Here is a 15371-nt window from a genome sequence, read left to right as displayed (position 1 = left end):
GCGTGCATAAGCACTAGTATTACGACGGTCCGACCAGGGGGTCGGAGATGGCCTCATGCTCTCCTCTTTACAAACTTTTAGTATCTACCCTATAAACTGCTCCAAATTCTCTCAAAATAACAAGACAAAGAAACTGATACCAGTCCTGTATGCTTCCACGTATTCTGTGTGGGCTCCAGCGCACATCCGGCGGCCCCATCGGGAGGTCGGCACTGCTTTTTCGGGAAAGCATCATGCCGGTATGTGCGAACGGTGGCGGTCGGTGGTCTGCCCAGCGTCTAAATTGGCCAACAGGCGTTAGGCACTATACACTTTTCCGGCGAGAACAGCGAATCCCACTCAGCACTACAAGGCTTTTGGTTGAATGGGGGGCTCCACACCCGTCGTCATTTCAGAGAGATACGTAGCTTTTACCGTGCAAGCTCTCAATTTTGAGGTTTGCTTTACTCAAGTTTGGGCCTAGTGCTGCAAATATGCAATTCTTGTGGAGACTCCGAAGATGCGAAGAAATAAATGGCCAAGCAACGATAGACACACATAGTGGGTAGCCAAAGCAGCCGATTTGAAACATTCGCTTAGTTAGACGGATACAAACGGTGTCTACGGGTTTCTTGAAGACCCAATTGCCTTGCAATTCCGTACTAGTAGGTCCAATTATCGTTAGCTGGAGATCCCCATGTCGGCCATGCACGTAGCACCAAACTCTTTAGACGTGGTTCCCTAGGAAACTGGGAATGTTCAGTCTCAAACAAGCTTTTTTATTGAATACCCCACAGTAATGACAGCAAGATGTGCGTCGTACTTGAAAATTTCATTTTACGAACCTTAGACGCCCAGGACGCAGAATATGCATATGAGTGCTGCGATCTGCAACCTAGATGGTGTATTTCTTGACTTTAATTCAACCCAATTGTCTCTCAGATCGTTGGGAATCAACACCATTCGTGTTAATTCCGTAGAATAGTGACCAATCATGCAATTTTGGGGGGAGAAAGCAATTAGCCACATTTCCCCATCACGTTTACTCAGTGTAGTGTTGTTTTCGTGTAGTTGGAATTCTGTAGTTGAAATTCTGTACTTGGAACTCAGTACTTTCATAAATGTCTGTAAGACCAGGAAGATATATATATGGGTTATCTTAACATTAATTCAAAAGATTTTATTATTATTTCAGCATACACATATATATATATATACATATATATTTACCTTATTCAACTCATAATCTCAACTATAGTAGAAGTGCTATTTTACTAAACGGACATCAGTGATCGTTATCTCGTCACCTCCAATAGGCGGACATCCTAATACCGTATCCACCTTAGTATATATAGCCATTTACTATCATTATGTATATCTTTCGGATGAAAAGTATTTTCTATTAGCTAACAGTAACCACTATTACTTACTGGATATACCGCATGTGCCTAGCTATATATAAATGTATACTCATAAATATATTTGCATACGCATATGACAATTGTTTGAATCTACAACTTAGATAACGGAGACACCACAGAACCCCAAAAGAGTAAATTAGTAGCTCCGCCTCCATAGCACAATTCATCAACGTGACGTAGCTCCGTGCGTATTAAAGTTTGTACCGCGCATTTATAGATTTTCAGCTACTGCACATGCAACGCTTATCGCCTGGGCTATGTATTGTAGGGATACTAAACCATCGCCACTTTGCGCACGGAACTTGATTGGCTGCGGTATTTTTCGCCGCGCGGGTTGTACATGGTTTGGAGACTGCATACGAAAAAGGTACGCAAGGTATCCTGGTTTCCCGAAAAGCTTGATAAATGCATATTCCTGCGTATTCATTCCTTTTTCCAATGCTACGCGCAGAGTGCCACGCCTTGCAGCTGTAGTTATTTCTGGAGGCACAGTGTTCATGCCGACCCACGTCTAGCTCTCTCCTAAAATACAGGAGGCGGCATCTCGTGGCTGTTTGTCCACAACCAGGCGCCTACGAAACCAGGCGTGCTTCTCCCCCGCGCCATGAACGTAGGGGGGCTATGGGTTGGACGCCAGGTTTAACTGTACTCACCATAGAGACCCCACATCTGGACTAGACAGGACACCTATATATTCCGCCTCTCCCCAAGTAGATCGTCACTCCAGTCAGCCCTTCCCAAAAACCGGTCACCCCCTATACCATCACGTTAAAGCGCCAAGGCTTAGGACGCATGCCTCAGCCTTTTGGGTATTCTTAGTTTCCCGTGTTGAAACGTTGGTCCCGTGCAAGAAAACGCCAAGACTTTTCGGCCTTTGCTTCATTCCCCGTTTATCTTAGTTTTTATATATCGTCTCTAAAAGCTCTTTGGTCCCACGATTGCCACAGGAACCACCATTTGTTGAACCCTTTCATTTGCATCACCCATTTCGCTCCTGCCCTTATCCAACCATGATTGTCCCGCATTGGTACCTGAAGGTGACCTCGCGTTCACGGCTTATATACACGATGTCCTTGTTGCTCATCCTCTCTTTTATCGGGCTTTCCCTTCGTGACATGGATCTTCCGTCCTCATTCTTGACTTCAAAAAACGGCGTCAATTCGACCCTTGACATGCTCACCAAGATCGTTCAGGCTTTTACCGAAACCATCCACTGGGATGTGCCCGCCGACATGTTACCCGATGACATAAACCCCATTGTCATGGAAGCTTTGGATGCTGTGCTTGATGATTCGGCCGCGAAAGCTGACATCTGGAAGTATGATTTTTCGAGGGGCGACAAGAAAGTGATCATTCCGGCGTTCTACCTGCCCAAATCCAAGCTTTCCAACCCCTTGACCCAGAGCTTCGATCCCAGATTCACCTGGGGAATCTACTTGCATCACATGGCCCAAGAGATTACACAGGCCTGCCGCGAGCCCACTTCCGCCAGAGAGAAGATGTCAATTCCGTTTGTGTGGTCAGAATGGGTAGACCTTTCAGAATTGGATGGGTATGTTTCGCTTCCGCTTGGCCAAAAACCTACATGTGGAGATGTACATTCCAACGCGGGGCTTTCCAAATACGAAAAACTCCGTGCCCAGAAAGGAGAGAAAGGCAGTCCTCCAGGTATACCGGTAGAGGGTCCCAATCTGAGACCAGATCGAATCCAAGGATACGAGTACTGGATGACATACTGCGATGATGAGATGGAAATTACTAACCAGTTGGCGTTCCCTGGGTTCCAGATCACGGGGCCTACAAGGGAAAAGTCCAGTCCTCGGTTGAAGTCGTTACATGCGAAATCTTACTTGCTCGGAGCGGCGCCGGCGCCCTCGCAAATTGTGTGGCTTGTGAATAATGGCTCCATCATCGTAGACATCGATCCCAACAGCACCCCCTTGCATCTTAACCACACCTTGGTGCAGACTTACATTCGCGATCAAAACGAAAACCGTAACCTTACCAAAACTATCAAAAAGGTGGGGAACTTTGTGAACGTTACGCAAGACATTGCAGACTTCAGGTCAGCTATACATGGTACGCCAAACACCGTTTCCCTCTCGGTGCAAAATCACGCAAAAGAGAATTCCCCGATTCTTACGTACAAGGTTGATATTGCCGACTCCGAGTTTCACGGAGACTGCTACCATAAATACACAGAGATGATCCGTGACAAGCTTCCCGAATCTTGGACCACTCTTGAAAGCAACTACTACAACTCCGTCGAGGTTTCTAAGGAAGCCAAACTCCATAACCTGATCTCCAAGTACTTCTACGAAACTGAGATTATGGGAAACACCCTTGGCAGTCACTATGACTGGCGCTTCTTCGACGGACTCACACATCTAGACCTCGTGGAGCAGCGTATCGTGTTTCATCACATGCTTCGCACATGGTTGAAGTTCACCGGCGAGTACGGGCTCACCACGTGGGTGGCGCACGGCTCGCTCCTTTCGTGGTACTGGAACGGTATGTCATTTCCGTGGGACAACGATCTCGATGTCCAGATGCCGTTAGAGCACTTGCACCGTATGGCCTTGCAGTTCAACCAGAGCTTGATTGTGGGGGTGGATGAGAGCTACGATAGCTACCTCTTGGATGTGGGGACGTTTATCACAGAGCGAACCCACGGCAATGGTAAGAACAACATCGACGCGCGACTCATCCACACCGGGACCGGCTTGTACATCGACATTACGGGGATTTCATTATCGGGGTCGCTTGCATCGCCAACCTACTATGGCTTATTGGAGGCGGAGCACAAGCGGTTGGGGATGCCGGGTTCCTACGCCAACACCCGGGGATCTGAGAGCCTTCGCTTAGAAAAGAACACCCAGATGAACGCAGTTAACGACCGCAATGGCCACTACATGCTCGTCCACGATCTTACACCGTTGCGGTTGACCTTAGTCGAGGGTGCCCCCGCGTACGTTCCCCAAAATTACAAGAAAGCGCTAGGGGTTGAATACGCCAGGGGTATGGTGTCGCGGGCGTTTAAGAACTGGGCATATGAGCCTCTTTCCAGCACGTGGATGTCGAAGTTTGTGCTCACCAAAGTTCCGAATGTGGCAAAGATCACTGGGGAGGAGCTTCTGGAGGTGCTCCAAGGCAACGAAGCGGCATTAAATGAGGTGTATGCTACTCATGCGTTAACCAGAGTGCACCGGCACGAAATGAGCGAGTTGGAGGTGGATGAGTGGGGTACTGAGAAGTTGGTGATGGACAATAAGTGGCTCAAGCCCGTGCGCTGTGACTTGTATGAATTTAGAGAGAACAGTGCGGGGTTGTGGGGACGCGATACAGCGACGATAGGGTTGGTTTACCAGCAATAGTCGTTTGGAATTTGTAAGGAAACAAAGCATTTAGGAAAAAATAACCAACAGATTCTAACTTCACTTAGAGGAAAGGAGAGTGACTTATTCTGGGTATTAGAGACTTCCGGACTATGGAAATATTTAGTTTTTAATAATTGTCCCCTATTTCTGGAATTCCAGTCAGGGGATTGCCTGCTAAAAGACTTGTAGGGTGATGCCGAGTCAACAGTTCAATGGAAGCTTCAAATGTGTTTCTGGAACTTGAGCAGCCACGACGGATGCACGACTTTATGGCCACGTGATGTAGAGGATTGGAAAGCGGGTTGAGAAAGGAACGCATCCGGGGCACCTGCCTAGTGTGTATTGCAAATGGATTTGGTTCAGACAGATTTATTCTGCCAGTGTGTGTCGCAGGAAAGGCTAAAAGCTGCGAGGATCTGTCACGTACCGCTTATTCCAGAGCCCTCTCCCCTGCGTATTCTACCGTCTTACTTACCCCAGACGTCGGTTCCTATCGCTAGGTTTTAACATTTCTGCACCCAGAGTTGAACCGGTATTCTCAGAGTTCTTGCCGTTCAGAGTTCCACATACGCAGCAAGCGCCCCAACTTTCTAATGCTCCATTTTGCTTGCTACAAACGCCTGTTAATGTCCCACCTCAAAGCGATGAGTCGATCCAAACTCACGCGCGCTATCGCATTACTACTAGTGCTGTACTTCGCCTTCGTGTCCCTCCACACCATCGACAGCCCAATTGACAGTATAGAATCAACCTCTCTGCCTCACAGAAATACCTTCTCGGCAGTAATAGCTGCATTCGCCAGCGCTGTCACCTGGGATGTGGCTCAGGAACTCCTCCCACCAGACTTGTCACCCGAAATCGAGATGGCGATGGAGACTACTGACAGGGCTGAGTCCTGGAAATACGATTTTTCCCGGGAGGGTAGACGGGTCCAGATTCCCGAGTTTTATTATGACTTCACGCAGCCGAGCCCCCGCGTGCAGAGCTACGACCCGCGTTTTCTATGGGGGATCTATCTTCGCCATATCACCAACCAGCTCGAGACCCATGCACCCCCCTCCATTCCGTTTGTGTGGTCCGAATGGGTGGACCTCTCGCCGCTAGATGAGTTCATTACCCTTCCAGAGGACCAGAAGCCCACATGTGGTGATGTGAAGGACAAGGCGGAGTTCGTAGACTACCGGAAGATGCTTGCCCGGGTGGAAGAAGCCAAACATGACGGAACTGAATCGGAAACAGACCGCAAGGCACGTCTTATCGAGGAGTTCCGTATGCCATACTGCGTCAATACGTTTGGGGAACCAAGTTCACCGGGCTTCCAAATCGTGGAACCGACGTTGGAAACGTCCACGGCGCGGATTAAGGCGCTCCACGCAATGTCCTACCTTTTGGGTCCTGCCCCTGCCCCGGAACTGATCGTATTTCTCTTACGGAACGGTGCTGTGGTGGTGGGGCTCGAGAAGGGCAACCCGTTGCATGTTAACCACACGCTAGTGGAGCTCTATATGGAGCTGGGAACGACCGTGGTGGACGTGAAAGCGGATATTGAGGCACTCAGAAAGGCAGTGAAGGGAGGAAAAGCTCTGGCGAAAAGGAAGAATAGTGGCAATCAAGCAGAGACCAGGAGAGCCGAGCCTAGGGGAACAGGCCAAGAAGCAGTTGAAAAAATAGACCTGGAAGCAGCTTTACTCCCCTACATGCATCCCCTCTCTATCTCCTCTTTCCTCGAAGATTGCTATCTTCCCTTGTTCTCTTTCGTCGCGGCAAAGCCTCCCCACACACGTACCCCTCTTGAACGCAACTACATTGACTCTATTGAAAAATCGATTGAGGCCAAAGCCACCGAACAGATCCCAAAGTACTTTTCGGAAACGCCGCTTACGGGGACCACCATCGGGGCGCACTACGATTGGCGGTTCTTCAGCGGCCTTACCCACCAGAACCTTGCCGAGCAGCGTATCGTGTTACACCACATGCTCCGGACCTGGCTTAAATTCACGGGTGAGTTTGGGTTCACAACCTGGCTCGCACACGGCTCGCTCCTCTCATGGTACTGGAATGGGTTGTCCTTTCCATGGGATAACGACATGGACGTCCAGATGTCGTTGGAAGCGCTCCATGCGATGACGTTGCAGTTTAATCAGAGCTTGGTCGTGGGCCTAGACGAAAGCTACGACAACTATTTGCTAGACGTGGGAACGTATATAACCGAACGAAGCCCTGGAAACGGCAAAAACAGCATTGACGCACGGTTTATCCACACGGGAACAGGCTTGTACATTGATATAACTGGAATTGCGTTGACAAGTGCCACCCCGGGCCTCCTCTACACCAAGTACTTGGAGGACCAGTGGGTGGAGCTGGGTCTCCCGGGGTCATACGCAGAGGTAGTTCCGGAGCAGCGCTTGGATGCCCACACGAAAATGAATATGCTTAATGACCGTAAGGGCCATTGTATCGCTTTAGAGCATCTCACACCGTTGCGCCAGACTATCGTGGAGGGCACGCCCGCGTACATACCCCGCGGCTTCCAGCGGGTCTTGGAGAATGAATATATGGGGGGATTGACCAGGAAAGAGTTTGATAACTACGTTTACATGCCCCAATTGCGCAACTGGATCAGCCGCAAGGCTTTCGACTGGTACCCCGATATGGACGAGTTGAGCGACGAGGCTATTCGGGTGATGCTTCAGGAGAATGTGGAGATCTTGGATGAGATGTATGCTACGCACGTCTTGACCCGTCTTCACGAGCACGAGATGAAGGAGTTGACTGAGGATGAGTGGGGAAGTGAAAAGTTGATTGGCACCAACCAGGGGATTGGATCGATGAGGCATGATTTGTTTGAGTATCGCGAGAGGTTGGCAGGAAAGGACGAAGAGAGAGCTGCGGAGGTACGGTTGGTATATTAAGAAAGGTATACTGGAGGCGATGTCCACACAGAATCTAATGGTGTATTGCCTTTATTCAATCCTCTACGATTTAAGATAAGGAGTGTGACCCATGTGATTAATTTTCGGCACAGTTAAACCAGAAGGTCGTCGCTTCCAGTAAGTCCCTGAGCGCAAGAGCTGCAAATACAAGGGAGCTTTAAAATGAATATGTCACCAAGGTATGATTTAACCATGGAAGGGTAGACAACAGTTTGGCGAGGAAAAGATCGTACAGAAGGGACGATCAGAAGGTGTGCGATGCTACATATAGGCTTCTTAGGGTTGATATCACGCCAAGCAATTTCAACCAGATTCGTTTTAGCCTTCCGTAGTTAGTGGATTCAGTACTACATTATCCAGTACACACGCTCACATAGTTTAGCTAACTGCTAGTAAAAACAAAATTCTTTGGGTACACTATCTCAAGAACTTTATTGCACGCCAGTATTTGGCCCCAAGTAGGACCAGTGGATCACCGGTATGCATCTTCCGGCTATCGCTAGCTCTTCAAAGATCAAACATAGTGCATTACCTTGGGGAACTCCAAGGCCAAGCCATGTGAACGAAAGGCGTTTAGTTATTATGAATGCTGGAACAAACTCCGTATGTTGCATACGGATATACCGGTAGTAACTCCGCAAATCTGCTTTGCCGCTGCATGTGTCTAAAGATAGCTCACTGGAACCGGCTCGTAACAACTCCCGAAAGGTCCTGGTAAAATATTGAAAACCATACCCATAAGCCCCGTTCTAGAACTCTTACAAACGATTTTTGTAGAACCTTGTTGGCGATTTTTTTTCCAGAGCTGGTGGATATGGCAGTAAAGGAATGTATCAAAATCTCTGGGCCCTTGGAGGACTAGATCACTAAAACATTAAACTACTTGCTCTATGTATCAGTTAGCATGAAAGCTGACAGGAAAGGGCATAACAGTGTGACTAGACACTGCTGTGATATATAGGAGGGCCTCCTAACTGTTAGACTGGTGGCCGGTTCTATGATGGGGATTTGATGTAACTGATCCTAAAGCTAGCATCGATCACAGTCGGTTTTAAGTCTGAATAGCTAATTCTCTCTAAGGCTTAGCCTATTTTAGAGCTGGAATCAATATACAGGCTGTGGCTCTGCATACTTGTATACTTCTGCCCGTCCTGTGCCCATTGTATGAGATTAGTGATTTTCCTTGCATAACCTGTTCTGCACTAGAGGTAGCCTTGGGCCGGCTGTAAACACGGATCCCGCAATAATCACGGATCTTGTACCGGAGAACTGCGTTTCAGCAGACTATTTAACTGGGGAATGTTGCTCCAATCGAAAAGAATCAAAAGCTTGGGTTGTTTCTCTACGTTGGCTGCATGCAAAAAAATAACAGCCGGTGTACTCAAAGGCCAAGGGGGTATCACGGCCGGGTACATAGACGGTACATAGACGGGGACTCTCGTACAAGTGCAAGAGGATAACGCACAATTCAAACCACTTGGAACCATCAGAGATGGCTCTAGGAGCAGATCTTACTATGCAACCGCTCTTCCATATCATATCCAATTCCTTCGTGGTTCACGCTCCATGTGAATTGGTGAGACAGAGGTCCCAATAGCTATTTATGCGTCTCCAAAATGAAACACGTGAGCGGCGATGCATGGTTTAATCCGTATGTGCTCTGTGGCCTAGCGTATACAAGGATCAACGTGTCTACGTCATGCAGTGTCAAGGCTACATAACCAATACAGCTCTGGATTTTGGGCTTATAGATGATATTCGAGTTAAAAGCTGAAATATCTTTTATTGGCTCTTCTGCCAAGAGTCTAGTATTGTAGATTCATTCACTCAAGGTCGTAATATATCCGATTTTCCGCACGATCCCAAAGAAAACTGTATTGGGAGACATTGCGGGTGAACCATAGGCCGACAAGAGCTGTATGCTGCATGCTGTATGCACGTTCTAGTAGATCGGAAAATTACACTTTAAAGAACGTGAGCCAACTCTCGTTCCTACTGGTTAAAGGACGTTACTTGAGAAATTCCAAAGCTTAAGTCAGGATCTGTAACCTGGCCGACACACGATATTATAATCCAAATCAATTGACAAAAGTCCCAAGAGCGATATCCCAGGTATCAAAAAAAAACCCCCCCAGCTTAGCCTGGAGTAAATCCCAGACACTCCATCTAGACGCTTACACCAATCCAAAGCTTCTAGATATGCTGAAGCATCGCCTTTTGAGCAGAGGAGAATGTCGAGCTTCCATATTCAAAGTCACAGTTCACTGGAGCATCAGAAATATTAAACGGTGCAAGATCACTCACCTTACCTGCCTAGTGCTCACCCTATACTACTTATATCTATGCTCCCACAAACTACATTCGCTAGGTGCTAAAGGCGAAGATCCGGATGCCCACTTAGGAACGACAGCAGAAGTATCTTCGAGGGATTATACTCTCCTTACGAAAAGGGTAAACTGGGGAACCGTTACTGACATTAAAGCAGAGAGTTTGGAGCCGCTTATTACCCAACTATTGAACGAAAGAGACACCACAGGAAAGGAGTGGTTGTACAACAGCGAGATTGGTCATAAAAATATTGTTATCCCCGACTTCTACCAACCAAAGTCGAAGTCGAAGAATCCTATCATGCAGAGCTATGACCCAAGATTTACGTTGGGTATTTACTTGCACTACATAAACAAGCAGCTTCTCTCACCACAAAGAAAACGTGGGAGTGCCTTTTCCCAGAGAAAGGGACCTGAAATCACCATACCGTTCCATTGGTTGGAGTGGGTTGACCTATCAGCCTTGGGTGACTACTTATCTCTTCCGCTCGAAAAGAAGCCAACCTGCGTAGATGTTCGGGGAACTCTTAGCCACAATAAATATAGGGAGAGCATTGGCCTTGAAACCCTAGAAAAGCCAGCCCCCGATATTCTGTTCTTGGAGAATAGGGTCTTTGCCAAGGATCTCTCCCTTGAAGTCGACGAGCGATATAGGAAAGTGGTGGAGATGATCCTCCTGTCCCTGAACTGCTATCGGCCTGAGACGAGAAAAGGAGGCGTTGTACCTCCCGAGTTTACCCCCGGGTTCCAGATCCAGGGGAATATTTTTATTCGAAACATGCCATCCTTAGTGTCCCTTCACGGAAAGACCTACTTGTTTGCAAGCGCCCCAAGCCCCTCTCAAATCGTGATGCTTGCAGGGAACCTGGCCATTGTAGTTGGAATTGACCCGACGAAAACAGACCCCATGCTTTTCGATCACGCAATAGTGGAGGATTACATTGCTGACCAAAATAAATCGTCTGATAAGGTGGTAGCCAAAACCGTCAAGTCTATCGGCAACTTTGTGGATGTGAAATCAGAAATCTTGAAATTCAAAGCCGTTATGAAAGGCAAGCCCTCTTCCGCTCTACCGTTCAAGAAGTCGGTGCCCCAGAAGTCCTTCCAACAAGAGTGCTACCAGCATGACTTCGGGAGAATATCCAAGCTCCCCCCAAAAGCTCGCACCCCCCTCGAGAGCAGCTATTACAGCGCCATCCAACGATCGCTCGAAGTACAGGAGGAGAATGCCGTGCCCAAGTACTTTTCAGAAGCAAACACTCCTACCATTAGCCACTATGACTGGCGGTTCTATGACCGAGAGATTAGCGATAGAAACGAGCAGCGCATCATCATGCACCATATGGTCCGGACCTGGCTCAAATTTACGGGCGAGTTTGGCCTCACCACGTGGATCGCCCATGGCTCTCTTCTTTCATGGTACTGGAACGGCAAAACTTTCCCATGGGATATCGACATAGACGTCCAGATGCCGTTAGCGGACTTGCACACGATGGCGTTGAAGTTTAACCAGAGCTTGATCATGGGGTTGGATGAAGATTTTAGCAGCTACTTTCTCGACATCGGCACTTACATTACCGAGAGAATCCATGGAAACGGGACCAATAACATTGACGCCAGGTTGATCCACACAGGCTCGGGAATGTTCATCGACATTACCGGAGTAGCTCTAACCGAAACGGCTGCTGTCAAGAACATGTACACCCCGTATATGATGCAGGAGTTCCTGAACCTGAATTTACCCGGAAGCTACGACTTCAACGATGATTCCGACCCAGCCGTGGCGCTAGAGACCAATACGAAGCTACAGGTATACAATGACCGGAACTACCATATGCTTTTCCATAAAGACATCAGTCCGTTGAGAATGACAATTTTTGAGGGCACCCCGGCGTACATCCCCTGCAACTTCCTCGCCGTCTTGAACAACGAGTACGACGGTGCCACCACCCCGACGTATCTGGATATTATGTACCAGCCTAAAATACGGGAGTGGGTTGATATGTGGAAGCTCCACTTGAAAAACCAGGATCGTGGGAAGGATCTCAACACTGTTGATTTACTTAGAGACGCACGGTACGAAGACGTCTTTATAGAGGCGTTGGCCACTTATGACGCCACCCGGCTCCACGAGCACGAAATGAAGCAAATAGATGTGAATGAACTGGAGGTGGAGCAGTTAATTATGGCAAACCAGAGAATGAAACCCTCACGAAGTGATTTATTTGCCTACCGTGAGAGCCAGGCTGGACGGTGGGCCCAGGATGCGGTCCAGTTGGAGCTCGTATATAGCGTTCAAGAATAAAGGTTGAAAGCTAAAAGGTTTTAAATACTGAGTAAATTCCCCTTTCAGTTTTAAGAATTATTAAACTATACGAAAGATTTCGAATGCACTATTAGCGTTTAACCACTCTACAATATAGCACTTCCTACTTTTAGCAACCCAAATGTCGGTAGTTCGCAGCCCTTAAATGTGTCAAAGAAATGGTCTTTCGTTATAAACATAAAATACCAAACAGCTGCAGCACTTCCAGCAATGACCGCTGTGTCATGCCCTACCTTCATTAAGCCTTCGATTCTCCAAAGATATCTGGACGGAGCCATACATCAGCGTATCTCATTGCTAAAATTTTAACTAAATACTTACGTGAGCCTTAAAGCTTCAATTCATCAAAATCACGGACGATTGGGTAAGAAGCCTTTTCTTCCTCTGTGAGGTCGTAGTTACCTGGCTTAATAACAATCGAGGCGCGCAAGCCTGCCGCAATAGCGGCTCTGACCTCGTTCACATTGTCACTCAAGAACAAAGCATTGCTGCCCTTAACCCCAATATGTTTGATGATATTTTCGTAAGAAGATTTCTCTTGCTTGTGCCCGGAAGTGGTAATGTCGTAGTAGCCACTCAAGTACGGGGTCAAGTCTTCCTGGCCCTCTTCGTTGGTCGCAGCCACGTGCAGGAACAAGAGCTTTTGCGCAGGTACACTCCCAGACGAATAGATATACACCCTCTTGTCGGCAGTCCAGGTCTTAATAGCGTGAACGGCATCTGTGAAAAGTGGTGCAATAATGGATCCATTGTCGTAGCCCGTCTGCCACACGTAGCCTTGCAAAGATTTGAGCGTGGCGTCTTTGACATCATTACTGACCAAGCCGGTAATGTGTGCCTCTAGCACTTCGCTGGAGACTCGGACATCAGCCAGAAAGCCATAGAGGATTTTGACCACAGGATCGTCAGAGGCGGAGTTCAAGGGAAAGGAAACCCCAGCCAAGGTTTCCGGAAGCTGCTGAAGGAAATAGGGGAAGAGCTGGTTCTTCACAAAGGAAATAGGACATACAGTGCCCTCAATATCAAGGATAATGCACGTCACGTTGGGATATTCAGCAGTCATGGGGTATAGTGAGTTAGTTTGAGAGTTGATTCAGTTGTAAGCTCATATTTTTTTTATCTGCCTTATCGTCTATCAGCCGCACCAATATGTGAATGGCACTAATTAGGCGCGGCACAGCCATAATATGAAGGAAGCTTGGTGAAGCAGAAGTCAGAAATCTCGGCAGCGACAGCGATATATGGTTATTGCATCTCAGTGAATTTATTAACTAGTAATATGGTTTAGCTTAAGTAACCTATAGTCCCTTAGTTGATAATCAAAGAACGCAGTCTGAGGCCAGGCAGTTACTAACAGATATCTAGTCTTTACATTTGTATTCAATAATTGTGAACCGGGGTATCAGCGCTTGTGGCTTGAATCAATAAATGTCGGGAAGAATTCCATAAAACATCGCAATTTCATGGAATAAGGACAGACCAACTATTTAATTGGAAGCGATGGGTTAACCTACGAAAATACCTGGAAGCATACAGTGCTAGATTCCAGGAATTGATATCGTGGGCTAAGTTCCCATCCCCTTGACCATTATTTATACTTTAATTGATAGTCGTAATGTTTAAGGTACTGATACCAGATCACATGAAATAGGCGACAAGGGCTCGACAGATGTGCGTTGGACAGTAGCATGGCTGAAGGGAACCAAGTAGTAGATAGCTCTATGGCCGAGATTGGGCGAATCTACCCCCAGTAGCGATATAAGACCGTCATAAACCGCTTGGTTGCACCCTGGTACCTTCGTTGCAGAATCTGGGGACGAGCTCTGAGAAACCAAGCTCGGGGTGTGCCTGCTCGCCCTGAGTCTAGACCCATATATCTCAGTAACCTGCAACATGGCGAGTAGGGTGGCAGCATCACTTTGGTTATATGTTTCCAAAACTGCGTACCCTTTAGTTCTGCCGTGCTGGCGAAACAATACGAGTTGCTTAATCGGGACATACTGAGCAGCTACAGCCTTCAAGGAGCTGTCACTAATCTGAGGAGGTAACTCAGTGACAAAAATGGCGTTTTCTCCGTACGGAATCTGTGCGTCATTGCCATTTTCGTGACTCACAGAACCTTTCGTCTTGTGAAATGCCTTCAGGACGGATAAAACCCTACCCTCCAACTCATAATCTTGTAATCCTCGAAGTGCCCCTTCGGCTGAAGTAGCCTCGCTATATACAACAAGTGCCCAACAAGCATTGAACTTAGGTACTGGATGGAAATGAATTGTCCGAATATCCCCAAACGACCCAAACACTCTCCTCAACGTAGTCTCACTGACATCCAAGGGAAGATTCTTCACAAACACTTTGGGCTCGTCTCCCCTTTCCTTGGAAAAGTGAGTCCGTGTTGTGCTAATCCTCTTTGCTTTCTGAACATGGGTTCCCACGTATACTTGATGTCCCTCAATCTCGACCCCGTTACACCTCCCTATGACTCTCTGCGCTACTTGGGGGTCCGAATAGCTAACAAACCCATGACGTTTTTTCTCATCAAACTTGCAGGTAAGAATATCACCATGATGAGAAAAATATTCGAATAGTTTCCGTGAAGTAAAACTTGACGGTAGGTTTGATATGAAGAGGTTACAGCCGGTTGCCTCTCGTTTATTCTTATCATGAATTGCGGGCATTATACGAATCTCTTGGCCCATGAGGCAGGTATAGTTGAGTAATTTGATGGCCGCTTCCGCCTCGATTTGGTTTGTAAAGTTTACGTAGCCGTATCCTTTAGATAAACTGGTGAATGTATCCACGCATACCCTCACTGAATCAACCGAGCTAAACTGAGAAAAAAACAGTAGTAAAATCTCCTCTGTCACAGCTTTGTGTAAGTCACCAACATAGTATGAGAACATTGGACTCGCAGGTTCGGACTCGCTAAAGCTTGCTCCAGCATTTATCGGAGAGGAATCCAAAGACTTTGGGAAACTTAATACATTTGAGGAAGAAATAATCTGAAC

General features: G+C 47.4%; 5 protein-coding genes across 5 annotated transcripts; 3 read left to right on the top strand and 2 right to left on the bottom strand.

The window, feature by feature from the left end:
* Positions 1-2467: 2467 nt before the first annotated feature.
* Positions 2468-4774, top strand: BABINDRAFT_168749 (uncharacterized protein; the record flags this gene model as incomplete). Its single annotated transcript, XM_019130609.1, has 1 exon — positions 2468-4774. The coding sequence occupies one exon, from the start codon at positions 2468-2470 to the stop codon at positions 4772-4774; it is 2307 nt and encodes a 768-aa protein (XP_018983116.1).
* A 629-nt stretch (positions 4775-5403) lies between these two features.
* On the top strand, positions 5404-7689 carry BABINDRAFT_168748 (uncharacterized protein; the record flags this gene model as incomplete). Its single annotated transcript, XM_019130608.1, has 1 exon — positions 5404-7689. One exon carries the CDS (start codon positions 5404-5406, stop codon positions 7687-7689), a length of 2286 nt encoding a protein of 761 aa, XP_018983115.1.
* Positions 7690-9909: 2220 nt separating this feature from the next.
* Positions 9910-12342, top strand: BABINDRAFT_168747 (uncharacterized protein; the record flags this gene model as incomplete). Its single annotated transcript, XM_019130607.1, has 1 exon — positions 9910-12342. The coding sequence occupies one exon, from the start codon at positions 9910-9912 to the stop codon at positions 12340-12342; it is 2433 nt and encodes an 810-aa protein (XP_018983114.1).
* A 349-nt stretch (positions 12343-12691) lies between these two features.
* Positions 12692-13426, bottom strand: BABINDRAFT_168746 (putative acireductone synthase; the record flags this gene model as incomplete). Its single annotated transcript, XM_019130606.1, has 1 exon — positions 12692-13426. The coding sequence occupies one exon, from the start codon at positions 13424-13426 to the stop codon at positions 12692-12694; it is 735 nt and encodes a 244-aa protein (XP_018983113.1).
* A 1134-nt stretch (positions 13427-14560) lies between these two features.
* BABINDRAFT_66358 (RNA-binding protein) lies at positions 14561-15266 on the bottom strand (the record flags this gene model as incomplete). The annotated part of the gene is made up of 1 exon (XM_019132479.1): positions 14561-15266. A coding segment is annotated over one exon (705 nt), but the record flags the coding sequence as incomplete, so codon positions are not given.
* Between the last annotated feature and the right edge of the window lie 105 nt (positions 15267-15371).

Source organism: Babjeviella inositovora (assembly GCF_001661335.1).
Source record: "Babjeviella inositovora NRRL Y-12698 unplaced genomic scaffold BABINscaffold_13, whole genome shotgun sequence".
Lineage (NCBI taxonomy): Eukaryota > Fungi > Ascomycota > Pichiomycetes > Serinales > Babjeviella > Babjeviella inositovora.
The sequence above is the reverse complement of the archived record's forward strand: the minus strand, read 5'-3'. Positions and strand labels throughout refer to the sequence as shown.